This window comes from Myxocyprinus asiaticus, chromosome 6, assembly GCF_019703515.2.
Source record: "Myxocyprinus asiaticus isolate MX2 ecotype Aquarium Trade chromosome 6, UBuf_Myxa_2, whole genome shotgun sequence".
Classification (NCBI taxonomy): Eukaryota; Metazoa; Chordata; class Actinopteri; order Cypriniformes; family Catostomidae; genus Myxocyprinus; species Myxocyprinus asiaticus.
The window spans coordinates 39,014,920-39,042,133 of record NC_059349.1 but is presented as its reverse complement, the minus strand read 5'-3'; the positions used below and the strand labels follow the sequence as shown (position 1 = coordinate 39,042,133).

General features: G+C 37.2%; 2 protein-coding genes across 2 annotated transcripts in view; one reads left to right on the top strand and one right to left on the bottom strand.

Moving 5' to 3' along the window:
* Positions 1 to 3,916: 3,916 nt before the first annotated feature.
* Positions 3,917 to 5,452, top strand: LOC127442052 (cerebellin-2-like). The gene is made up of 4 exons (XM_051699733.1): positions 3,917 to 4,146; positions 4,239 to 4,322; positions 4,616 to 4,753; positions 4,860 to 5,452. The coding sequence occupies exons 1-4, from the start codon at positions 3,978 to 3,980 to the stop codon at positions 5,144 to 5,146; spliced, it is 678 nt and encodes a 225-aa protein (XP_051555693.1). The 5' UTR covers positions 3,917 to 3,977; the 3' UTR covers positions 5,147 to 5,452.
* Positions 5,453 to 5,492: 40 nt separating this feature from the next.
* LOC127442050 (telomerase protein component 1-like) overlaps positions 5,493 to 27,214 on the bottom strand; it is a 45,717-nt gene continuing 23,995 nt past the window's right edge. The window contains exons 25-56 of the mRNA XM_051699722.1: positions 26,683 to 26,824; positions 26,119 to 26,298; positions 25,922 to 26,014; positions 25,596 to 25,728; positions 24,475 to 24,634; positions 24,261 to 24,394; positions 20,781 to 20,869; positions 20,557 to 20,671; positions 20,371 to 20,406; positions 19,974 to 20,181; positions 18,098 to 18,218; positions 17,860 to 17,984; positions 17,647 to 17,746; positions 17,365 to 17,520; positions 16,792 to 17,004; positions 16,608 to 16,664; positions 14,962 to 15,100; positions 14,494 to 14,724; positions 13,576 to 13,733; positions 13,373 to 13,480; positions 13,165 to 13,269; positions 12,879 to 13,008; positions 11,956 to 12,041; positions 11,666 to 11,801; positions 10,479 to 10,609; positions 9,917 to 10,038; positions 9,187 to 9,327; positions 7,354 to 7,453; positions 7,146 to 7,269; positions 6,109 to 6,191; positions 5,908 to 6,012; positions 5,493 to 5,640 (exon numbers count right to left, since the gene is read on the bottom strand). Coding sequence (XP_051555682.1) covers positions 5,521 to 5,640; positions 5,908 to 6,012; positions 6,109 to 6,191; positions 7,146 to 7,269; positions 7,354 to 7,453; positions 9,187 to 9,327; positions 9,917 to 10,038; positions 10,479 to 10,609; positions 11,666 to 11,801; positions 11,956 to 12,041; positions 12,879 to 13,008; positions 13,165 to 13,269; positions 13,373 to 13,480; positions 13,576 to 13,733; positions 14,494 to 14,724; positions 14,962 to 15,100; positions 16,608 to 16,664; positions 16,792 to 17,004; positions 17,365 to 17,520; positions 17,647 to 17,746; positions 17,860 to 17,984; positions 18,098 to 18,218; positions 19,974 to 20,181; positions 20,371 to 20,406; positions 20,557 to 20,671; positions 20,781 to 20,869; positions 24,261 to 24,394; positions 24,475 to 24,634; positions 25,596 to 25,728; positions 25,922 to 26,014; positions 26,119 to 26,298; positions 26,683 to 26,824 — 4,081 coding nt within the window. The 3' untranslated portion in view covers positions 5,493 to 5,520. The remainder of the gene's footprint in view (positions 5,641 to 5,907; positions 6,013 to 6,108; positions 6,192 to 7,145; positions 7,270 to 7,353; positions 7,454 to 9,186; positions 9,328 to 9,916; positions 10,039 to 10,478; positions 10,610 to 11,665; positions 11,802 to 11,955; positions 12,042 to 12,878; positions 13,009 to 13,164; positions 13,270 to 13,372; positions 13,481 to 13,575; positions 13,734 to 14,493; positions 14,725 to 14,961; positions 15,101 to 16,607; positions 16,665 to 16,791; positions 17,005 to 17,364; positions 17,521 to 17,646; positions 17,747 to 17,859; positions 17,985 to 18,097; positions 18,219 to 19,973; positions 20,182 to 20,370; positions 20,407 to 20,556; positions 20,672 to 20,780; positions 20,870 to 24,260; positions 24,395 to 24,474; positions 24,635 to 25,595; positions 25,729 to 25,921; positions 26,015 to 26,118; positions 26,299 to 26,682; positions 26,825 to 27,214) is intronic.

The following is a 27,214-nucleotide window of genomic DNA, read 5'->3' as shown; positions in this document are numbered from 1 at the left end:
ATCTTTTCTTTGCTCCTTGGCAATTCACATTGAACAAATTTGCTGAAAAGGCAAGTAAAATTATTCATCTACACACGCACATCCCCACTTAACACAATCCACACCGGTGACATTCATTGGCTGGACATCAACCAATAAAACGACTTCATTGAAACAGATAAATCGGTCACTGGAGGCATTTCACATGTGCATACCATTAGCTTGCATGTGAAGGAAATAACATAATTTTATTATTAACTTAATTTACCACTTTTTTAAAGGAAAGTTCTGGGTTCAATACAAGTTCAGTTCAATCGACAGCATTTGTGGCATAATGTTAATTACCACAAAAATGAATTTCGACTCATTCCTCCTTTTCTTTTAAAAAAGCAAAAATCGAGGTTCCAGTGAGGAACATACAACGGAAGAGAATGGGGGCCAATTTTTTAACGTTAAAATACTCACTTTTTCAAAAGTATAACCACAACACATAAAGGATATGTGTGTAAACATGATTTTAGTGTGATAAAATCACTTACTAACCTTTTCTGTGGAAAGTTATAGCCAATTTTACAACTTCGTTACCATGACGATGTAATGTCAATAAACCCTAAAACAACTGTAAAAATGACAATTTAAACAACTTTACAGCTCAAATAATACACAAGTTTTAACAGAAGAATTAATACAAGTGCTTTTATAAAATTATAAGATTCACTTTTCTGTTTAAACCCTTCAAAAATTGGCCACATTCACTTCCATTGTAAATGCCTCACTCTTACCTCAAGTTTTGCTTTTTTTAAAGAAAAGGAGGAACGAGTCGGAATTTTTGTGGTAATCAATATTATGCCACAAATGCTGTCAATTGAGCTTAACTTGTATTTAATCAGGAATATTCATTTTAATGTTTCGTGACTCTTGGGCAGTGATTCACAGTCTGACAGCACCTATCAGGAAAGTTATAAAATAAAAGAAGATAAGAGCACACAGATTTCATAAGAAAACAAGCATGTGAAGAAAAAATCCTTTAATTATTTACTTGATTTACTTTTTTCTTTTTACCTGAGGAAATATTTGTTATACAGCATACAACAGATACTTTGAGAGGTGAAGTTTTATCTCCAACCCACAGCAAACAGAACTGCAATCTATGCTACCCTGACATCCATGCAGCACTTAGAGAACTGACAGCTATAGTCACAGAACAGAAAGCAAACCTCAGAGCCTTGGAGGAGAAAGTTGCAGAACAAAAGAAAATCCTTCTGGAAGAGCTGAAAAAATAAAATCACAATTCTATGATTGTTTTTATTATTATTATTATTATTATTATTATTTTACAGTATGACAAATAAATGGCATAAACTTGATTTAACAGAGTCTATATTTATTCACAGCAATCTCAAACCTTACTCAAGAGTCAAGTGGAGCAATTAAGAAATGAAATCAGAGGTAAATTGTTTGGATAAATTCAATGCAGACATTCTCAAAAGAAGTGTACCTAAATATTGATGCATTTCAATAACTTTCATGTAGACAGAGATAGCTTTTTTCAGACTCCTTGCTGGTATCTAGTGGAAACATTGGTCCTTTTACTACTTATATCAAAGAAAGTCTTCACCAACATTGGAAATGCTTATAACCCAGTTACAGGTACAGTATGTCATGAAACCAAAGTATTCGATTTTAACTTCTTCTCTAATTATGTATGGTGTAATATTTATGGGAACACTTTACAATAAGGTTGTATTCATATGCATTTTATTTGTTATATATCACGTATTCATACATGAACAATAATGGGATATACTTCTTTACCATTTATTAATTTTGATAAATGTTCATTTCTACATTTACTAACCATTTTTTACAGTACAAGTAGTAAAAGTTAACAGTTAATGCATTTTGAACTAACATGAACTAACAATTAGCAACATTATATTTATAAATATGAACCACGATTAATACATTCTGTAAAAAATGATTGTTGTTAGTTCATGATATTACAAAACAGCAAACAGCTTATTCTCGGTATCTGTTTTGTTGATTGTTTTAGGTATTTTCACAGCCCCACTCAGAGGAGTTCACACCTTTAAAGTCTTTGCATGTGGTCTTTCCAATGACAAAACCCCAACAACTCTATGCATTGTTAGGAATGGACATGAAGTAGTTGTAGCACATGCTCATCAACCTCAGAATACAGTTCACACCTCTAATGCTGTTGTGTTGCTCCTTGAGGTTGGAGATGTTGTCTGTGATACTGAGGATAACCTCAGCACATTCAGTGGTTAGCTAATTTTTTCCCTTGAGAGAACAAAATATTTGAACATTTAAATAAAATATTTCCTTTAATTTATGATCTGAATTTGAGTTGAAATTGACAAAGGAAAAAGATAAGTGTGATAAAGTATTAAAAATGTAAATCGTAATGAATTATGTGGTTTATTATTATATTATTAATATATCATAATTAAATTGTAATAAAATGTGAAAGATATTTTGTATAAAATATGCACAATATTGTTAAATGGTACCTTATGAGCACCTGTATGGTGACTGATCAGTAGAATTGTAATATATTATTATCACCATCATGTTTTGGTGCCATTGATTTTTGATTTGCTGTCAGACTTGTTTCACTGCAGTTACAGGTCATGTCATTTTAAAATGATGTATTCCTGTATAATACAACATTTATTTATTTAATCAGGGAAAATAAATGCAAAATGTGCCAGATTTAGCCAAATTGGCTCATTTTCATCTGTAGTCCCTAGGAAGGTCGATGTTATAATAACCAAATAAAAAACAAAAAAACAAAATTCTCATTACACAAATACAAAACTATCATACCAGAATCTCTACAAATGCTCACAATTTTGATTCGACAGCAACCACATTTTCAACTTTCTAGAGAAAACACAACAACTTGTTATAAGTTTTACTTCTTTTAGTTCTGTTGAAAGTCTATTCCATTCATGGGTTCCTCTAAAAACAAATGATAACTGGCCAAAGGTACTTCTTCTCAATGGTATATTACAATCACCCCTTATACCCGCTCTTGTGTACCGTCCTGTTATTTGATATATATAATCCTTAAAAACTGGTGGAGCAAAACCATTTAAAATCTTTAAAAAAAAGTACTAATTCAGCAAATGTAATCAAATGTTCCCAGCTCAAAAAAGAATACTTAGTTAAAACATTACAATGATGAAAACTATTTGGCTTTTAAAATAGACTTACAAGTTTGTGTCCATGTAGTCATACAGTGTGTGATATGTGGAAGAATCATGGAATTCATAAATAACACTGCTGCCTCTTTAGTCAAACTGTTTCTGATAAATCTAAAATTGGCTAAATTAAATTTCACTGTGTTAACAACTTTCTTTACATGCTTTTTAAAAGAAAGCTGAGAATCTATTATTATTCCTAAGTATTTAAATTCATTTACTACCTCAAGCTTCTGTCCCCGGACAAAGACTTCTGCTTTTACATCATGATATGCCCTTTTGGTAAAAAACATACAAACTGTTTTCTTGACATTAAGATGTAAGCCTGATTTAGTAAACCGTTGTGAAACCTGATCCATCACAAAAGTCAATTTCTGTGCAGCCTGTTGCTGACTTTTTGCATGCACATACAAAACTACATCATCAGTATACATTTGACAAACAACATCTTAGGGAAAGACATTTGGTAAATCATTTACATACATACTGAACAACAATGGACCTAATATATGTTGGAAAGTATAGAGCCTGTGACCTCAGGCTTCATCATTTGATAGATTTACAATTATCTACTTTCATGTCTCCATAATCTTCTAAATTGTGACTTATTTATCTTATTTTAAATGTGAAGATTCCATGAGGCCATCCAAATTTTGATTTTGCAGTCCAAAGTCTATTGGACTGTTTAAACAATTACGCAAGTTGTTTAAACTGTCTTTATGACTGCGAGAAATTCAACTGATACCTCAAGAGTAACAGACAGCACGATTAACAATGTTGTTGCTGATTACACTATTAATACTTAATGTTTGGGCCATACCAGCAGAAGATGTACTTACACCAAACATAAACATCCTCACTGAACTGGGGAAGATAACTTCCATGGAGAAAAGAATGAAATTAATGGAGAATGAAATTGAGCAACTACGGGAAGAGAACAAAGGTAACATGACACAACACTGTTGATAATTTTATTTATTTTAAATAAGTCCATGTATGCACTTATCATTTTTTTTTTAATGATTATTATTTTAGCTCAGATAAAAGACCTGAAGACCTTTTATGGTGTAACAAATGACACAAAGATCAAAATGGATGAACTAATCAAGCAGAATGAAGGTAACAGAACAAATACATTTTTGCAAGTCAAAAGTCATGGAGTCATAAAAACAGATGTTAGAAACAGACTAGCAAAAAGTTTAAAGTCTGCTATAGCTTTTACATTTTTTTTTCTTTTTTCAGTTTAACTGAATCAGTATTCATTTATAAATTAGGTTAAATTTTGTTATTTATATTCTTAGTAACCTAAAGTACAGCTGTGTGCACAGAATTTCAATTATACTTCCCGTATTTAAATCACATTTTAAATGTAAAGAAAAATTGTAATCTAATTGATAAAGTTTATGTTTTAGCTTCAAAAGTGGCATTCTCAGCTTCTCTGCTGACCTCTTATGGACCGCAAAGTGTTGGACCCTTTCAAGATGGTTTATACACCCTGATTTACAAACACATCTTCCTCAATACTGGGAATGCCTATAATCCAAACACAGGTAATTCAATTCATAAACTGTGAATGCATCTGGCATTTTTTAAACAGATTTCCTTTAATAAAGAGTATTTAAAAAAATAAGTATAATTAATCTTTGTCTGATACAGGAATCTTTACAGCACCTATAAGGGGAGTTTATGTATTTACGGTCTTCTCTAAGGCCTTTGGAAATCGTGAGAAAGCTGTTACTGCAGGACTGTTTAAAAATAGCCAGCATATCATTTCTACACATGCATACCAACAAAGTGGTTTTATCAGCTCTTCAAATGGAGTTTCTCTACTGCTAGAAGTAGGGGATAAAATAAAAGTAAATCTCTATGCTGGACAATGGATTTTTGACAATGGTGAACACCACCACAGCACTTTTAGTGGACACCTCCTTTTCCCCATGTGATTAAAATGTGCAGAAAGTTTAATAAAAACTGTCCTTTTAACTTAATAAACAGAACTTAATAGACAGTAATCACAAAAGCTTGATTATGTATTATCTTTTACATAAGTCACTACAGAATCACACGATTTTCATATTCATATCATACATTTCAAAATCAGCCCATATCAGCCTATACATTATGGCTTATAGTATTAATTGTATTAATGTAAAAATTATTCCATGCATGTACCAAACAAATGACTGTGCAGAAGGCAACTTGGTAATTGATATAAGAAAAATTAAAGAGTATGAGTGTATCGACTACAAGTCTCACTTCTTTTTTCATGCAACAAGCAAGGGTGTCCTTGGACTGAATGACATTTAATTGGAGGGAATCATTCTTTCCAGGACAGGAAGTACAGCTGACCCTGTGCATCTCCACAGACCAGTTCCTTGGGGTCATTGGGGTTAACTTCCAAAACCTTGACAGGGCCTCCACACACAAACATGCCCAGCTGTCGGATACAGGGAATAAGCAGAAAACAATTAGGAAATGAAAAACATTGGTATATACAGTGTTTTCCTTTAGTGTTCCGCAGAAGAAGAAAAAAAGCAAAAAAGATAAAAAAAAATAAAATAAAAAGTAAAATGGATTTGAAACAACGTGAGGGTGAGTTAATTATAACAGAATTTTCATTTTTGGGTGAGCTATCCTTTAAGTGTCCAAATATTTTTGGGGCCACTTGCATTACAGGGGCTTATGACAGCAAGAAAAAAGATACCTGTTTCTTAGTGTTTCTGTCCCACAGTTTTACAGTTCTGTCATTCGATGCAGAGATGATGAGGCTCTTAGTAAGCCGCAGTACAGTCAGTCTGTCTTTGTGTGCCTAGAGACCAGTCAAAAGACCACAATTTATTATCAACATAAACATAACGTATGACTTTAAACTCCTCAGATAATTATATCTATCAGAGATACTTGCCGGTCTTCTTGGGGTCCAGCTGGAACGATTAGAGGGCTGGTTGAACCACATGTTCCCTTCAGAATCGCCACACACAACAAAGTCTGTAAAGACAAAACAAAATCCATGATTCTAAAACAAGCCAAGAGTATTTTAGTAAGGCCTTTACAATGACTAAGGTAGGTAAATATGGAATTTACGGGGCCCCTTAGAGGACAGGGTGGGAATTTTGTTTCTGAAATAGTTTTGCATTCCCTCGTAATAGTTTTCATGGTTTTACTACAGTAACCATATTTTAACCATGATATTCTTACTGAACCACAGGAAAACGAAAACTATGGTAAAAAGATCCTTAATTTTGTGGTTAATATGGTTTTACCATACAAATACCATAGTTTAACTTTGGTTTTACTATAGTAAAATTGTAGACTGTAGTAACCAAAGTTCTGAGTGGAAATCCTTCTTCTATAGTAATATTGTAGTAACCATGACTGCTGTAGGCTATCCAAGGAAAATTATGATTTTTATGACCATAGTTTTCATTTTCCTGTATTATCACTATTGTTTTACTACGAATATCAAGGTTAAAATAGGGTTACTATTGTAAAATGTTTGCGAGGGAATGCAAACTATCGTGAGGGCATGCAAAACTATTTCAGAAAAACAATTCCCACCCTAACTCAGTAGGAATTACAGTGTGTATGCTGTTTATTTTTTTCCAGTGTTTGTTCATTTGATATTGTCTCATGTCTTGTTTGCCTCATTGTCGTATCATTTTGTTTGCCTTATTTAATTGTGTCATGTTTTGTATTGAAGTATCGAAGGATAAGCAGCTGGTTGCAACAAACCCATTTTTGACAATACCTATGCAATTACTAAAACTAAGGGGTTTCTTAACTTAAGGGTTTTATGCAATTGGGCCCTGGGAAGCAACTTGAGTGTGTTATTTGAAACATATCATAGTGAACTATCATAAAGGTTTCATTATTTGGGATTGCCCCTCCATTGCTAGATTTTTGTCCCTAATTAATTAAAGTATAAAAACCACAAAGGCGTACCATTCTGCATTGCTGCAGCTGTGATCCAGGATCTGGCCCCTTCCCTCTGCTCCTCATTCTCCTTCCTACCCACCACACTTTCACAATGGTCCATGTGGTAAGAGTCATTGGGACTTAAAGAAATCTGAAAGCAAGTTATTTCAGATTACTATTACAATTGTTAATTTGTCAATCCTATAAATGATGATGATTATGATGGTGTACTTACAATGAAACTAATGTGGACCAAGTTCTCTTCCAACCCCAATAGCCAAAAGCTCTTGTCATCATTCGCCATCACTCCGACAGTACGTGCTTCTTGTCCCCAGCTACAACAACACACAAATAGCCACTTTCATTTTTTATTACCCATTGAAGGAATGCTACCCTTAACTATAGACTATATTTCTCTATGCATGTGCTGCTTTGCATGGCAAAATGCTTAGGTTTTTCAGCCAAAATTTACAAATTCTGTCATCATTCACTCTTGAAATTCATACTAGCTCTCCTTGATGTGTTCATAAGAGAAGCAGTGATTGTTAGATCTTCTTGTATTTGGCTGACCAGATATCGGGTCTTCTAATACATAAAGAAGAGTAAGCCAGACCAAGTGCTCGTGGGGAAAAGAGTTCATTGATGTTGATCATGTAGCATAGCTCTTCTGAATCCTAACCCAAGGTTCATGTGTGACAGACCTTTATGCCTTTACTGAGGACCTCATTGAAAGGCCCCAGATGCAACTGTTACAATGGTTCTTTATTTATTGCATCTGAGGCACAGTAACAATGTAAACACATCTGACTACAGATAATTAAAAATACACACTGTCCTTGAAGTGATGTCCAATTTGTGAAACAATTGCTCATATGAGTCTGTTTACAAAACTGGTCTGACTGATTTGCTCACAACCGATCCATTCAACTCAAGTCGCAGAGGTTTTCGAGGTAAAGGTATAGTTCACCCAAAAATTTAAATGCTCTCATTATTTACTCAACCTTAATGCCATCTCAGATATGTATGACATTCTTTCTTCTGCAGAACACAAATGAAGATTTTTAGAAGAATTTCTCAGCTTGTACTGTAGGTCCATACATTGCATGTGAATGGGGTCCAAAATGTTAAAGCTACATAAAGCACATAAAGCAAACATAAAAGTAATCCATAAGACTCCAGTGGTTTAATCCATGTCTTCTAAAGGAATTTAATTGGTTTTGGGTGAGAACAGACCAAAATATAACTCCCTTTTCACTATAAATCTTGACATCGCAGTCGATCATGATTTCAAGCTCAATTACACTTCCTAGTGCTCTGCGCATGCATCAAGCACTAAGAAGTGTAATCAAGCTTGAAATCATGATCATGCCTAAAGACTGCAATGGCAAGATTTACACTGAAAAAGGAGTTACATTTTTGTCTTTTCTCACCCAAAACCAATTAGATCTCTTCAGAAGACATGGAGTAAACCACTAGAGTCATATGAATTAACTTTAAGATGGGCTTTATGTGCTTTTTGGAGCTTCAAAGTTTGAACCCCATTCATTTGCACTGTATGGACCTAAAGAGCTGAGATTTTCTTCTTAAAATCTTCATATGTGCTCTGCAGAAGAAAGTAAGTCATGCATATCTGGGATGGCATGAGGATGAGTAAATAATGAGAGAATTTTTATTTTTCGGTGAACTATTCCTTTAAGAGCTCACAGGAAGGGAAGATTATCAGTGAATAACGACTTCAATTTTGATCTGTTTCTCACACAGTGCTATCAAATGAATTCAGAAGATTTAGAATATAGTGCACAAAATGTACGGAACACTTTCATGATAATTCTATAGTGCTTTTGTGTCCTTTTTGAAGCCGAGAGCTTCAGTCTCCATTAATTGTAATTTCATAAAAAAAGAGTGACCAGAATATTATTAAAAAGGTCAACTTTTGTGTTCCATGGAAGCAAGAAAGTCATACGAGTCTGGAACAACATGAGAGTGACTATAATGACAGAATTGTAATTTTGTGGTGAACTATATCTTTAACTGTATGTTTATAAATAACTGTGTTGTGTTTGTATACTTATGAAACTCCGTGGTCCAGTTGTTTGTGGTGGAGAACACATCAACGGTTCTTCCATTTATATCCATTCCATACAGAGTGGCACAGTAGTATAAAAAGCTCACAGGAGGCTCCACTTTATATGTAGACACCTTATCAAGCCTGGAACAAATAACATGAGACCATTACAAACTCTCAGAAACTAACATACAACATCAGCTACACACAACCAGCCAAGAGTGTGTTTGCCAACTTTTTTTGTAATGAGAAACTACTCTCAGAATTTGCCAAACCAATCTAGGTGGTTCTCAATCAGGGAGCATAATAAGTTATATTAAAATAACTTAATAAAATTTTTAAAGAATCAAGATTACAATGTAAACAAACATCTTTGTAAAAATGCACCTCTGAGTGCTCTCTCTGACTTTTTATTTTTATTTTTTTTATGTTGCCAAGATTACAGAGATAAAGTGAGTAGTATTTGGCTATGTGACTTTAACATGTGAATCATATTCCAAGTCTTCTGAAGGTATATTATTTATTTATTTATTACTGAAATGTAATGTTTTGGTGAACTGTTCCTTTTACTTCCATGCTTGCACCTTTAAGCTTTAAAGTGAGTCACTATAAATTGCCATCGTTCCACAGACGAAAAAGTCATACTGGTTGGGAACGACATGAGAGTAAGTAAATGAAGACAACATTTTTATTTATGGGTGAAATGTTCCTTTAAGAGGTTAAAAGACAATACCTCACACTGCACTTCTTGGAGTCCCAATCCAGTTTCCAGACACATACAGAACAGTCACTGCAACCCACAGCCAACTGAGCATCTGGCATACTAGTGACTGCAGTCACACCACCATCACTGACCTTCGAGCAAAAAGCAACACACACACACACACACACACACACACACACACACACACACACACACACACACACACACACTCGTTGGTGCTGCTATCCTTATGAGGACTCTCCATAGAAAAAATGATTTTTATACTGTAAGAACTATAGATTCTATCCCCTAACCCTAACCCTACCCCTAAACCTAACCCTCACAGAAAACGTTCTGCATTTTTACATTTTCAAAAAACATAATTTAGTATGATTTATAAGCTGTTTTCTTCATGGGTACCAACTGATTGTCCCCACAACATCAAAAATTTCAGGTTTTACTATCCCTGTTGGGACATTTGGTCCCCACAACGTAGGGAATACCTGGACACACACACATATCCAAACAAACAAGAGTTGAAGAGGAGTATGACCAACTGATCAAAAAATAATAAGGTCCAACCCACAATTACCTTCTTCCAGTAAACCATTGAATTCTTATGCCATATCTCCAGTCTGCCTTTTTCATAACCACACACCAGCAGTTGATCAATTTCCAGGAAGCACACAGATCTGACGCTACCCTTCTGGCAAGGAGGAGTTTCTGTGGGTGAATGCATTTAAAAAAAATGTACTCTGTTATAAAGGTATTATTATGAAACAAATGCTTCATTTGGACATGCAGCACTATCTGTGTAGTTTACATGGAATACTTCTGGACACGTCCTATGGTATGACATGCTATACTCTATCTATGGTCCTTAGAGCCATACACCCATATGATCTGTCCTGTGACAGACAGGCTTGTCTTAACTATTGTGATAGCAAATTTTGGGCTAAATATGAAAGGTAGCTGAGAAGAGGAGCAAAAGAACGGTCTGTGCAGGTGGAATATTTTAAGGGGAACTGAAAATGCGAACCTGACATTGTTGAACTCTATCTACTGGAATATGCAGCTAAAGATTAATGGAATTTTCATCATACTCTCTTTTAATAACTATATTTCATAATGTTGATCTCTAGCCAAGATGATTAGCTAATTCTAACTAACCTATATCCAATCAGAATAAAGTAAACAAGTATCAGGAGAGATCACATAATATCATCTATGAAAGCTTGTGTTTAAATTTTCTTGGGTGAGTTCTACAGCTGCGTCTGACGGAACCCCCGGCCGTGTATTAATAAACGAGCAAAGCAGAAACTGGAGTCTGGGTAGAGTTATTATGCTGCAGCATAAGTCTAGATATGAGATAGGTATTATGGTGAAATCGCTAGTGTGTAGTGACAGAATGCAAGATTCTCGGATTGAGTGAGTATTGTCTGTGGGCAGGACGCTGCCAACCTGTCAGTGGACTCTGAGTTGTAATGCGCTGAAGAGAAAGGTACCAGCGGGCTGGGAAACTAGGAGACCAGCAGATTAGTCGGGTAATTTAGGGAGTTAGGTTTACTAGGGTCAGTATTTAGAATTTCCATGACACTATACTTCGATTCAGAGAAAATAAAGTAAGACTATTTTATAACAATAAAAAAAAAATGTTCAGTGTTGCCATAGTTACTACGTTTGACTTTGTCAGGTAGTATAAGCTGCTCTATTGAAACAAAGCACAGTTTGAATGGGGAGGAGCATTTTGTTCTGAGAAAGTCTGTGACTGCACAGTACCCATTGCTGTGGCGACACTCCATGACCTGAGTGAACGATCCCTAGAGACAGTGAGAAACTCCGGCAGTCCATCCTCTTTGCACACTACAGCCTGGATCTCTGCACTATGGCCATGCAATGTACTATGATGGTGTACCTACACATGGACACATTCTGTGTAATTACTCAAAAATTACAATCAATATCTGACCATAGAAAGTTGTTTTGTGCATATAAATGAACTATATACTACTAGTGAAAAAGGTTACAATAAAACACAAGAGTAAAATATGGAGGAGAGGGTTGGTTACCTGCAGTGGATGCCAGAGTTTAACAGTTCCATCCTCTGATGCTGAAGCCACCAATAAGTCCTTCGGTTTCAAATTTTCCCCCAGGTCTGTATGCAACAACAAATGGCTTTGCTAGAGAAGACACAGGCTTTCCACATTTCTTTTCTTTTTTTTAATCCCCTTTTCTCCCAATTTGGAATGCCCAATTCCCACTACTTAGTAGGTCCTCGTGTTGGCGTGGTTACTCACCTCAATCCTGGTGGCGGAGGACAAGTCTCAGTTGCCTCTGCTTCTGAGACCGTCAATCCGCGCATCTTATCACGTGGCTTGTTGTGCATGACACCGCGGAGACTCTGCATGTGGTGGCTCATGCTACTCTCTGCGATCCACGCACAACTCACCACGCACCCTATTGAGAGTGAGAACCATTAATCGTGACCACAAAGAGGTTACCCCATGTGACTCTACCCTCCCTAGCAACCGGGCCAATTTGGTTGCTTAGGAGACCTGGCTGGAGTCACTCAGCACACCCTGGGATTCGAACTAGCGAACTAGTGAACTCCAGGGGTGGTAGCCAGCGTATTTTACCACTGAGCTACCCAGGCCCCTGCCACCTGCCATGATTAATTTATTCAGCGTGTGAAAGTGTCACATAATAGGTGGACTGAGTTCTACATGTGTAGTATTTGGCTGGTTATGTGATCTCAACATGGCGGCCCTCCATGTAAAATAAACAACTTTAATTAGGCTACTGATATGACTGGAATTTTCATCTCATGTGAGTGTACAGGATTTTAAACATATATTCTTTTAAATGTGTAAAACTTTTTTAATGAAGAAAAAATTACTGAGATTAAACTTTCCAGTCACTATTTTTTACCAATTTCCTATTTAGTTATGAGAGTATTAAGCAGCTGTGCATGTCTGTGTATTACTCTCTGTACCTAGCTGAGAGATCACAGTGCAGTGATGGAGACGTGACTTGTGGGCTTGAATCCTAGTGACTTCTACTCCTGATTCCCACTTCCACAACATCAGCAGTCCATCTGCAGTGCCTGCCATTACATAATCCTCCTACAGACATTAAATGAACAGGTTGCATTTTTTAAAGTACACGACAGAAATGAACAGTTCATTAAATGAATAGGTTCCACATTTTAAGTCAGGACAAAAATATTTATGTTTACAGCATGTGGCTCACTTATTCACTTTAGAGTGCAATTGTCTTACCCAGCAGCACATTGTGCTAAGAGAGGAACTAGACAGGATCTCTTTTAGGAACCTTCCTGTCTGGATATCCCACATACGCAGCTTGCAGTCACTAGAGCAGCTAAGCTAAGGTAAGAGACAGTTTTCATGATATTCATGCATTCTGTTACAGACAATATCTGATGTTTATGTTATAAATTAAAATATATTTTGCAAATGACTTTCTTACCACAGCAGATGATGTCCAGGCACATCCGGTAATCCAGTCACCATGGCAATGGGAAATAGACTGGGTGAGAACTGGAGAAGAGCCGTTCACCTTCCATATCATCAAAGCCTACATTGATAGGTTATAATATTTATTGTCCTGAAATTCACCGTGATGTAAGATTTCCTTTCTTAAGTGATAAATGGGGAATAATATCTAGATACCTGATCTTTGCCCCCGGATAGAAGCTTCTCCCCATTAGGACTGAAGGCAAGGCATGTGACCCCTCCATTGTGACCTCTTAGAATACATGTCACAGTACGGTCTACCAAGGGCTTAGAAGTCAATTCTCTCTTTAGCCATAGAGCAATAGTGAAGTCATCTAAAATAAAATTACATTTTCAAAAAACAGAATACTAAATCAAGGGGTTATCAGTAATGTAGTTTCAGGCTCCTCTGTTCGCTGGCCATTTGATTCATATGACAGACAATACTGTAAAGCATCTTCACGATCTGGCAAGACTTCCACGCAACTTCCAAGAGTAAGGGAAAAGTTTTTTGTTTTTTTTAATCAGTCTGCCTGAAAACAAATTTGGTTAAATAAGGTACTGGGTTGATACAGGGAGCATGTTTGAGGAAGAACTAATCACTGGATTTGGCAACATTTGGCAGGTTAGTGGCATCAAATTTTGAAAGACATTCAGAGTTTTGTCTGAAGCAATTAGTAGCGAGTTAAAGGTGTGTGTAGTACGTCACTTTTTTATGTCAAAATATGTTCTACTATCCCAGTTTATTGTTCATTGACAAGTAAGCCATTCGTGGGTTTACCTCCCCCAAAAGTATAAACACTGAGCCTCCCAGGAACTATCAAAACATTAATGTTTTTATTTTGAGCGGCCCACTCAGCTCCACCCATCCCTTTCTATCTCAAACTATAGTGGGAGTAAATATCCATGGGCAAACTATGGTTTGTCATTTTACATGTCAGTAAGACTGCCTAAGAGGGCATTCTTGGCCACAATAAACAGCAATGTGGACAAGATATTATGCTGTTGAGTAAAGGTTCTGGCTACACAAGACAATAGAAAATGTGATAAAAGCATCATGAGTATAAAACATTACAGTGGGGCATGTTCACTGACCTGATGCAGATGCCACATGAGTGGAGTTTTGAGCCAGGGCAAGTATAGGTCCTTGCTGCACTCCAAAAGATTCTATCAGAACAAGGCTTTCCAGATTTTCTTTTCGCCTCTCCCAGACCCTGAGACGGTGGTCCAAGCCCCCAGCCAACAGCAGCTCTGCCCCTTCAGCCTCCATCCACATCACACAGAGCATGGACACCTGAAGCTTCTCACTGGCCCAGACCTTCTCTTCTACAGCACAAAACATTCCAAGATGAGTTCTACTTTTGTAATTCAAGTAATTCAAATACTCATACTTCCAAGTGGATTGTGTCTTGCAAGGAATTCTGTTTGTATACAGCTTTTGAAAATAAGCATGATTGAAAAGCAGTCTTTTGAAAATGTGAGTCTTGACTATTTCTTTAATCAGGATAACATGGCGTGTCTTTGTTGAGCAAGTTTGTTTGTCAGTGCTGTAATTTTATATACCTGACTCCAAATCGAAGAGTTTGATGCCATCTCCATGATAACCCACTGCAGCAAACCCATTGGACACGGCCACACAAAGAGCATTTGCTTCATCTTCATTTCCATGTCTGGAGTGCTTTTGCTGCAGCAGTGGTTCTTTCTGCAAATTAAAAACATTCACTGTCATCCTTAAAATGCAAATAATTTGATTTGCATTATCTGAAGGAAACATCAGTGCTTGAAAGTTTTACATGAGCTTAAGTTTTAGGCTTTGGTTCAGTCTAAATAAAATGCCACATCAGAGCTGCTTTGCTGTTGTTATGTCACTCCATCTGCGTCTTGTTTTTTCAGTTGGCTGTGCATGAGAATCTATACATAATGTGACACTGTCTGTGCAGTGTAATGCAGGCTGTAGCTGGTTTAATAGATGTGAGAAAGGAAAACCAATTCCAATTCATTTCCAAATATTACAGTGACATAATCAATGTTAGTTTAATTTTCAATGCTGAACATTCTACTGAAGGCAATGAGAGATTTTTAAAATTATAAAGTTAACAAAAAACAAAAATTGATAGCACAGGTTAGGGCTGAAATTATGTACAAAACAATGTAGCATGGAGTCAGAGTCAATGGAGTCAGACTGAATTAATTGCAGAAATGTAATACTATACTTTCAGGTTAGGGCAGAGGTGCCCAAACTTTTTCCAATGAAAAAGTTTAGTTGAGCGAAAATTCAAACAAAGAATGCAGTGGATATGTTCATTTGGAACTATATTAAATTGCAGGGTAGCCCCCGTTAATTTCTGACCCTATATGGAACAAGAGATGGAGATGAGAGATGTAACAGTTGTTTACGCGTCTCTCTTCACCATGCAGCTGGTACATTACGCAAAGCATTTTTGCCATTTCTGCCTTTCTTGCAAATAAGGCACATGCAATTGCAAGGTTAACAGCTTTGTTGTTTATAAACAGGAACGATATAGATTTATCGCATACTTCGCTTACATTTGCATGTCGAATTAACAGGTTTAGACAGGTTTATATATCTGTAACATCTTAAGTTCAATAACTATGTGATAGAGCGCTTCCTCACTGCGTGCACTTACACTTCTGACACTGGTGATTGCTACACGAGAGAGAAAGTGAAAAACAGAGTGGATTTACTCACGCAGCTTCTTGAATTACAGTTTGATACAAAAACAAGTTTATTGATTTGATTTGTTCATCTGTATCTAGTGGTTTACTAATTCGCAGCTGCACTGTAATGTGAATAAAAGTGTGCGGGAATTTCCCATATTATGAACGTGGAAATTGCGGGAATTATTAGTCGAAATTCAGGCTTTGCAAACTGTAATATATTAAAATATTAAAGTTGCGCTAGTTCCCCTCCTTTATGATTTCATTATACAAAAAAATATTACTCTGCAATCTGCTAAATTAATGCAATGAACAGCTGCGTCAATAGCATTTTGTTTCCCAATTTTTTTTCCCACTCTTGTCATATACGTCAAGGCGAAGTTGGCCCGTGGGCCCTAATTTGGGCATCTCTGGGTTAGAGGTTTACAATAAACTTCTAAATAGAATGTTTGAGGAATATCAGTACAGTGCTCTCTTACAATCACTGTAATACCGTAAGAAGCATTTCTAAATTAAGAACTTGAAAGTACCTTTTCCTCTCCCAGCATGGCAACAGACCGCCCAAGACCACCAGACCATACCTGAACCTAGCCAATAAAAAAGGATCCAATATATATTCAATGTTTTAGGAAGCATAGTAGAGTGAACACACTGTATCAAAATATAACACACCTTTTTGCAAGATTGCAAGACTATAAAGATTACATTCCTTACCACATTGTCATATCCAGCACTAAGCAACAGGTTTCCTCCTTGCAGGAATTGTAGTGACTCAGTGGAGCCACAGTGAGCATGATAACTGCCCACACAAGCAGCTGCTGTGACTGACCAGAGTCGCACCTCTCCTGACAGACAGCCAGAGCTCAGCATGGAAGAGCAGGGTGAGAAACACAGACTGCGCACAGAACTTTGATGACCAGACAGAGTCTGAGAAAGATAGGGAGAGTTTTTTTTTTTTTTTAAGAGAGAATTTTAAAATTGTGTTTTCCAGGCTTGGAAAAGTCATGAGAAAAAATAATAATAGAAAAGTCATGGAAATTTCTATAGTGAATATATATTTTTCTAGATAAGCTCTGATCAGTTTATCTAGAATTTACCTTTGTGTAGATCTTGTGTAAAATTAAACATGCTTGCAAGCTATAAACATTTTAGATTTGTGAATCGTGTATCATTCTTTTGAGTCAGTTCTTTAAATGTTCTTCGCTGATTTGTGAATCAGACCAATTCGGACCAACTTGTTGATCAGCTAAGATATCAATAGCATATATATGGAATTGTCTTCCCCACCATAACATTTTCCTGTTCGAGCCAGTTCCACACACGAACAGCTCCATCCCAGCAGCCCACTGCCAAGAGCTGACCTTCAGGGTCAAAGTTTACACAGTTCAGAGGAGAGGGGTTCAGGAGGATGGCCACCTCTTTGCTCTTCTGTGATGACCACACCTGAGTACGATCACATAAACAATGAATATGTCTACAGTTTTATATTTCTACAATATTTCTACAATGAATATTTCTAACTACAGTTTAAGACATAATTCAGATTTAAAATGAATTTTGTGGTTTCACCTTAAGGTTTAAGTCTAATGAGGCCGTAGCAAAGTGTTTTTTGTCTGGACTGACATCACATCCTGTGATCTTGTTGGAGTGGGCATTCATACGGGCAGTTCTTAAGGGGACAGGAAATAATTTTTACAGGTCAATCATCTTATTTCACTTTTGTTAGCCACGAAACGTCTGAATGTTTGAGTCAGAAAAAGTGTGATTTTTTTTTGTCCTTACCTGCAACCACTATCAACATCCCACACCTCCACCTGTCCATCAAATGAGGTTGTTCCCAGAAGCCCCTCCTCAAGGAAGATGCATCCAGAGATGCCATCACAACTGCTCAACAATGACTTCACTTGCTGTTTACAAAAAGAATGTCAACAAACTGGAAAGACATCTATTTGTGATGTCATTTATACGATCTGAAATGTGACAACATTATATTAGATTTGGTTAGCTCAATAAGGATTACCTGTCCAGTCTCTGTGTGAACAAAGTAAAGTTTTCCCTCTTCCGTGCCCACTGCTACAAGTTTTCCACCAGGACTCACCACCACACAACTGGGCTCAGAGTGGAATGTGGAAACCAGCTCACTGAGTAGAAAAGATGTAAATAAATAAATAATACAAATCCAACCACAGCCAACTTCTGTAAATACAGTACTGTACAAAAGCATTTGCCTTAAGATGGTTATTTATAGTGGGCCTGGGTAGCTCAGTGGTAAAAGATGCTGGCTACCACCCCTGGAGTTCACTAGCTCGCTAGTTCAAATCCCAGGGCATGCTGAGTGACTCCAGCCAGGTCTCCTAAGCAACCAAATTGGCCCGGTTGCTAGGGAGGGTAGAGTCACATGGGTAACTTCCTCGTGGTCGCTATAATGTGGTTAGTTCCTGGTGGGGGGCGTGGTGAGTTGAGCATGGATGCCGCGGTGGATGGCGTGAAGCCTCCACACGCACTATGTCTCCGTGGCAACACGCTCAACAAGCTACCTGATAAGATGCGCGGGTTGGAGGTCTCAGACATGGAGGCAGCTTGGATTCATCCTCCACCACCCGGATTGAGGCGAATCACTACGTGACCACAAGGACTTAAAAATCACATTGGGAATTGGGCATTCCAAATTGTGTGAAAATAAATAACAATTATGGTTATTTATGTCTTCAGTTTTAGTGTGTCAACAGGAAATATAAATGTTAGACTTCCAAACATTACTTTTGCAAATAGAAAAGATTAGAATAGAAGAACAGGGCGCTCTGCAACAGATGTCATGGCCCCCACAAAGCCCCCCACTGAACATTGTGTCAGTCTGAGATTACATGAATTACTGGAGGCAAACAGATAGAAGAACTGTGGTGAATTCTCCAAGAAGCTTGGAACATCCTATCTGCCAACAAGCAAGAAAAACGTGTCCAGGTGTACCTAGGAGTATTGGGGCTGTTTTAAAGGCAAAGGTGGTCACACCGAATATTGATTTAGCTTTTTTTATGTTTACTGGACTATGCAACATTTTACACAAGTGCCTAAAACTTTTGCACAGTACTGTATGTACAAAGACAAAACTGCACAACAAACATTTTTATAGCAAAAATACTTGTCATTACACATCTAAAATCTAATATTAAACAGTATTTTTTATGTGAGAGCTCAGCTCCAGGGCTAACTAGTAATCTGGAATGTTGCAATACATATATAAAAGCAATAAAATGTATGAGAAGCCATGCTACAGTTGTCTCTGACATGTATTGTCTCAGACATGTAAACAATACATTTACATTTATTCATATGGCAGACGCTTTTATCCAAAACGACTTACAAATGAGGAATAAAACAGAAGCAATTCATCCTAAGGAGGCAGTAATAAGATAAGATAATTCACATCAGGGTGTCAACGCCAGTATCAAGCGTTGCTTTGAACTCCACATGAAAAGCGCTTGCAGACAAAAACGTCTTATTCTGCGTTTTTGTGATAGTTAATACATCACGCGTTCCTGTGGTAATTACAATGCACCTTACTTTGGCTGTAAAATACTTGATTTCTGTCACAAGTTCCATCTAGGCTTGTTTTGTACAACAAATAACATTAAGAGCGTATAACGTAATCACTTTATCACTGACACCGAATCACTGCTGTGTGTGACAGTGTAACGACTCTGGGCGGACACATCAAAAGGTTCTGCCCTTCCAACCAGTGTTTATGCTAATTTATGCTGTATTAACAGTAAATGCATGCATTAATTTTGACAGCTCTTGTCTTTAGATGTTTCTTGAAGGTGGCAAGAGAATCAGCTCTAATGGTACATATTCTCGATCTGAGTATTAATACCATTAATAAGGTCCATTATTAGTACCTGACTTCTTTTCTTGCTGCTTCTGTGTTGTTTAGCCACTTTACAGCATGCACACCTCCCCTTCTTGCCATGCTTTCAGCCCATGAATGGGCAGAGCTGTCAGGAGGTTCATTAAGAGCTGCTTGTACAAAGAGGGCAGGCCACTGGGAGAGGAGAAGACTGTGGCGCTTCAGAAAACTGAGACAGTCTTCAAGATATTTCATGTCACCTAAAAAACATGAATTCAGTGAAGCTATACCACAGGAACTAAATAATATTTATTTTTGCATTTCAGTACAAATAACTCAAATCTCTGGTGGCATGACTCGTAGCTGAGAAAGGACTCAAAATAATGTAGCAGAGATTTTTAACCAGAGGTATATAATATGAACAATGAGAGCACACACACAAAAAATACCTGTTGTTTTTGAGGATTGAAGCTGATCCTTTGTGGCTAAATAATAAATAAAGGATAAATAATCATTATGAGTGTGTGTGTGTGTGTGTGTGTGTGTGTGTGTAACACTGTGAATAAAAATACACTACTGCAAAATGAAGCTTTGGGAATGAAACAAACATCTTTAATCACGTAATTATCTCTTACCAAACAAAATGTAAGTCTCCAGAAGCTCATGTACACGTCCGTGTCGTACATTAGCATAGAGGAAGTAGTAACTGGAAAGTAGAAAACGCAGAGGCTCCCACTGCTGACTGCTCAACTGAGCAGAGAGAGAAAACAAACATCAACAGATATCTCATAAGTTATGTAGCTCACATTGGTCATAGAAGCTAAATGTAAGTGAAAGGATAGAGTAAGGGGATACTGACCAGGTGGGCCGGTAGATGGGACAGCATATCAGCGTCAGAGTGAAGAAACGTGTCCTTGCCCTGAGGGTTTGACCGGACCCAAATATGAGCTGGAAAAAATAAACGTACTAAAAATGTATTCCAGGGTCAATAAAAAACAATTCCCTCATAAATGTATCAAATACATTTGAAAATCAATTCCCATGGACAAATACTGCCTCTAAATAAATTAGATTACAACCCCAATTCCAAAAAAGCTGGGACAGTATGAAAAATGCTAATAAAAACAAAAATTAGTGATTTGTAAATTATTTTGTCACCCTTTGCTAAATTGAAAGCTCTACAACTACATATTATATGTTATACATTTACCCTGTGAATATCACTGTTTTTTTTAAATGTACAGTAATTTCAAATCAGATGACTGCAACCCGCTCCAAATAAGTTTGGACAGTCGAGTGTTTACCACTGTGAAACATCACCATTTCTTCTAATAATGCTTATTAAGCATTTGGGCACTGAAGACACAAGTTAAGTTTAAAAAGTGGAATTTTCCCCCATTCATCCATTATGTAGGTCTTTAGCTGCACAATTGTACAAGGTCTTCGTTGCCGGATGATGTGCTTAATGCGCCACACATTCTCAATTGGAGACAGGTCAGGACTGCAGGCAGGCCAGTCTATCACCCACACTCTCTGCTTACACAGCCATGCACCTGTAATCTGGGCAGTTTGTGGTTTGAAGTTGTCTTGCTGGAAAATGCAGGGATGTTCCTTGAAAAGTGCTGGGTGGCAGTATATGTTGCTCCAAAATTTGTATATAACTGTCTGCATTCATGGTGTTCTCACAGATGTGCGAGTAACCCATGCCATGGGCACTGACACATCCCTGGCCCATACAGACACTGGCTTTTGGACCTGACACTGATAACAGCTTGGATGTTCCTTTTCCTCTTTGGCCCAGATAACATGACAAAATTTTTGAAATGTGGACTCTTCGGATCAAAAAACACAGTTCCACTGTTCTACTTTCCATCTAAGATGAGACCGATCCCAGAGAAGTCAGCAGCACTTCTGGACAGTGTTGATGTATGGCTTCTGCTTTGCATAGTAAATTCTTAACTTGCATCTGTGGATGCAGCGGCGAGTGGTGTTGACTAACAAAGGTTTACTAGAGTTATCCCAAGCCCATGCTCATGATGAATGACATTTTTTAAGACAGTGATGTCTGAGGGATCAGAGATCATGTGCATTCAGAAGTGGTTTTTGTCTTGCCCTTTATGCACCGATTCTGACACTGATGTATACCATACAGTATATAAGTATACACTACCGTTCAAAAGTTTGGGGTCACTTGCCTGAAATGTTTCTCATGATCTTAAAAACCTTTTGATCTGAAGGCGTATGCTTGAATGTTTGAAACTGGTTTTGTAGACAAAAATATAATTGTGCCAACATATTAATTTATTTAATTACAAAATTAAAATTTTATTTAAAAAAAAAAAGTTTTTGAAATGAATGACTTGGACCGAATAATTTAGAAAAGCAGCCACTAAGTGCCCAGCATATACAGGTGCATCTCAATAAATTAGAATGTCGTGGAAAAGTTCATTTATTTCAGTAATTCAACTCAAATTGTGAAACTCGTGTATTAAATAAATTCAATGCACACAGACTGAAGTAGTTTAAGTCTTTGGTTCTTTTAATTGTGATGATTTTGGCTCACATTTAACAAAAACCCACCAATTCACTACTCAAAAAATTAGAATATGGTGACATGCCAATCAGCTAATCAACTCAAAACACCTGCAAAGGTTTCCTGAGCCTTCAAAATGGTCTCTCAGTTTGGTTCACTAGGCTACACAATCATGGGGAAGACTGCTGATCTGACAGTTGTCCAGAAGACAGTCATTGACAACCTTCACAACGAGGGTAAGCCACAAACATTCATTGCCAAAGAAGCTGGCTGTTCACAGAGTGCTGTATCCAAGCATGTTAACAGAAAGTTGAGTGGAAGGAAAAAGTGTGGAAGAAAAAGATGCACAACCAACCGAGAGAACCACAGCCTTATGAGGATTGTCAAGCAAAATCGATTCAAGAATTTGGGTGAACTTCACAAGGAATGGACTGAGGCTGGGGTCAAGGCATCAAGAGCCACCACACACAGACGTGTCAAGGAATTTGGCTACAGTTGTCGTATTCCTCTTGTTATGCCACTCCTGGCGTCTTACCTGGGCTAAGGAGAAGAAGAACTGGACTGTTGCCCAGTGGTCCAAAGTCCTCTTTTCAGATGAGAGCAAGTTTTGTATTTCATTTGGAAACCAAGGTCCTAGAGTCTGGAGGAAGGGTGGAGAAGCTCATAGCCCAAGTTGCTTGAAGTCCAGTGTTACGTTTCCACAGTCTGTGATGATTTGGGGTACAATGTCATCTACTGGTGATGGTCCATTGTGTTTTTTGAAAACCAAAGTCACTGCACCCGTTTACCAAGAAATTTTGGAGCACTTCATGCTTCCTTCTGCTGACCAGCTTTTTAAAGATGCTGATTTCATTTTCCAGCAGGATTTGGCACCTGCCCACATTGCCAAAAGCACCAAAAGTTGGTTAAATGACCATGGTGTTGGTGTGCTTGACTGGCCAGCAAACTCACCAGACCTGAACCCCATAGAGAATCTATGGGGTATTGTCAAGAGGAAAATGAGAAACAAGAGACCAAAAAATGCAGATGAGCTGAAGGCCACTGTCAAAGAAACCTGGGCTTCCATACCACCTCAGCAGTGCCACAAACTGATCACCTCCATGCCACGCCAAATTGAGGCAGTAATTAAAGCAATAGGAGCCCCTACCAAGTATTGAGTACATATACAGTAAATGAACATAATTTCCAGAAGGCCAAAAATTCACTAAAAATGTTTTTTTTATTGGTCTTATGATGTATTCTAATTTTTTGAGATAGTGAATTGGTGGGTTTTTGTTAAATGTGAGCCAAAATCATCACAATTAAAAGAACCAAAGACTTAAACTACTTCAGTCTGTGTGCATTGAATTTATTTAATACACAAGTTTCACAATTTGAGTTGAATTACTGAAATAAATGAACTTTTCCACGACATTCTAATTTATTGAGATGCACCTGTAGATGGGAACTCCTTCAATACTGTTTAAAAAGCATCCCAGGATGATACCTCAAGAAGTTGGTTGAGTACATTTCTGCAAATTCTAGGCAAAGTGTGGCCACTATGAAGATGCTAAAATATAACATAGTTTTGATTTATTTTGGATTTTTTTCAGTCACAACATAATTCCCATATTTCCATTTCTATTATTCCATAGTTGTGATGACTTTACTATTATTCTAAAATGTGAAAAAAAAAAAAAAAAAAGGATGAGTAAGTGACCCTAAACTTTGAACGGTAGTGTATATCCATTAGCTCTGAACGACAGAACAACAAAGACAGTTTGTAGGCGCATTGTAGGACCACAATGTACAGTTTTCTTGCTTTACCTGCAATTATCAGATGACTTCTGGTTCTGTCGTCCTCAGTACAAAGGTAGAGCTGTTTAAAGGCTGAAATCACCTCTGGATGGGTCAGAGTCAGGAGGTCATCTGACCCCTGAGCATGGGATGATCCAATAAAGCTGCATTGCAAGACTGACAAAATAAATTACCCCATACCAAAAGAGTAGGTAATTCTTATGTCCATTGACTTGTACTGTACCTGTGCAAATTCCGTGCCAGTTGAGAGAATGTTGCCATGGGAACACGGCTCTTTGGATGTCTAGCTATATGGAGAGCTTCCAGCCATGTCACCTGACCACCTCTGGAGTTTAGATCATTGCACATGTTTAATATGGAGTAAAGATCACTCTCCCGCAGCCCTGCCAAAGAAATAAATTAGTGATGAGTAATAATTCTAATATTCTAACTGATTACACAACCACTGAGCTATAGCGTCTATGGATTTAACCTTCATACACATTACCCTGTGCACATTACATTTTCCTAAATATAGCACAAGCCTTTAGTAGTTTATCAGAATATTTCACAATAAACGTAAACTATTTTGTTTCCATAATTTAAATCAACAACCTAAAATCTAATTTTATATTAGATTAGGTAATTCGCAATGCAGTTGGAGTTCGTGCCCTTGTGAAAGACGGAAAGTACACAGTCTCGTACCTTTGTCTTTTTGACCGAATTTAAAATACTTTTTTGCTTCTATAAAAAAAGTATTTGTAATGTTCTGATTCACCTCGGAGTTGGTTGGTTTGATTCATGGCTTAGAACTCTTTTATGAAGGATTTTATGAAAAGTATATGGAAGAAATTAATGTATACTTCTGGAACCCAGGCGGCTGAATAAGTAGGCGGGCACTGTTGCGCTCTATAACCAATTCTTAACTGTGTCATTCTAAAAGACCAAAAATTAAACTGGCCAACAATTTAACAATAGCAAACGTAACATACACAAAATTGATTAATGAATTGAATTGAAATGAACACTTAATTTCACACAATCCACTAATAAAACATCTGATAATAGAAAGTCTGCATTATCCATTTACAATGCTGTTGCTAGATTTTGGAACTGACCCACTACGGTTAATCAACCTAATGGGTACAGTTATCATCTTTTGCAATAATCCTAAAATGGGCAAATACAGTATCAGTTAATTATTTAACCAGGCTGATATATCAGTCTATAACTAGTCTATTGAGTAATAATTACATAGACATAGGAGATAAAGTTAACATTTAAATATTTTCTAAACTTGTACTATTGAATATTTATGTCCTGTAAAGGTAAATTGCAATAAATCAGTGCTACGATGTCTTATACCGGTGGAGCTGATGGCAAGAGTTGCTAATGCCCATCCCAGTCCTGCTCCACCATACTGACTCTCCATTCTCAGAAGACTGTGCTGGACCAGCTCACACAGAGACTGCGGAAGAGACTGCAGGCTGTCCTTCATCTACATGGCAAATATATAAACATTATTATCAGGTTCAAATTTAAGTCACTTTGCTTAAATATTATGCAGATCACTAATTAGCCAATTAATTCTTCATCTTTAACAATCATTACCATGTTTCTCAGAATTCATATAACAGAAGTTAGTTATTAGATGTTAACAGAATCAGTATCTCATTTGTGTGATATTTTACCTTCTCAAAGGAGGCATAATTCCTCAGCTCCTCACAGGCCAAATGGAGGTAGAGTGGACTCACAGAGCCTTTCTTCATCAGCAGTGTCTGAAGCTACATGCAAGCACAGCAGCAAAACTTTCTATGAATTAAACTTACTGTAGAAGGTTCCATTTTTTCTGATATTACTCCAAAAAGACACCACATGGGAAGTTCACCTGGTTATTGAAAGCAGAATCGCTCAGTTTCTTCCCATACACAACAAGCTGCTTTTGCACAATCTCCTTCTTGTCAGGTAAAGATAACTGCCCCAGTGGAAATGACACAGCACCTTTCCTTTTGCTAATAGTATTCTGGAGGGATGATCCTGAAGTAACACTCAGGACCAGACAGACACCCTAAGAGGACAAAGAATAAAGTAATTAAGCAGTATGAATACTGTACATTGCAGCCTACATCTCTTGATCAGAATCCACTATAAGTAAACAATTTGTAGGTTGATTTCTCCAAAAAAGTAACAATGTGGCTCTGTGGTGCCTTTAAAGCATTTCTCTGTTTCTTTTGATGGCTGTCCAGATCAACATAGCAACATTGGCCTGATCTATGGTGTGCATTTAGGGTGAGACTATCTGATTGTTCAAACAATGTAAGACTGTGATTTTTCTGCAATCTGTCTGAAAACAGCAATTGTTTTATCAATTATGTTTTCATGATGCTAGTGGCACAGAAATTACACACTTCAGCTTCAAGAGAGTGTGTGTGAGAATAATCCTTTCCCTTACCTTAGGGAGGTGTTGAGGGATCCATTCTGATACCCTCTGACCTCGACTGTCATGTACACGGTCTGCCCCATCAACAACCAAAGCCAGTGGCTGCCCTTTCCTCAGCTCATTCAACTGCAAGTGGAACTCTGACAACAATTTTCTGCAGCACAACAAGAGAACAATTAAGAAATAAGGTGACTTATTAGTCAAAAGAATATTTGTATCTGCATATGCTGTTATTTGTTGTAAAATGACCTGGCATGTTAAATCAGACACACTAACTACGTTTCCATCCAAGGATTTTTTTGCGGAAGAAGTTTTAGCGCATTAAAATAAAGCTGATGGAAATGCGAATTATCGCTAAAATGTGTCGACATAATATTTTTCCGTTTAAATCTAGCGCATAAACTTGATACTTCAAATGTCACGAAAAACTGGTTTGGAAACATTTTTGTCAAGAAAATTGGCATTAACCAAAAATGTAGTGTCACATGACAGAATTTACCCCAATTGTTAGCCTGTGTTAATCAAGGTATACATCCTAGAAAGC

What these genes read in the sequence shown, in the direction of transcription:
- LOC127442052 (XM_051699733.1), top strand. Translation starts at nt 3,978, where the DNA reads ATGTTGTTGCTGATTACACTATTAATACTTAATGTTTGGGCCATACCA. An exon ending in ACTACGGGAAGAGAACAAAG is followed by an intron (nt 4,147 to 4,238) that starts GTAACATGACAC and finishes TTATTATTTTAG; the next exon opens with CTCAGATAAAAGACCTGAAG. An exon ending in TGCCTATAATCCAAACACAG is followed by an intron (nt 4,754 to 4,859) that starts GTAATTCAATTC and finishes TGTCTGATACAG; the next exon opens with GAATCTTTACAGCACCTATA.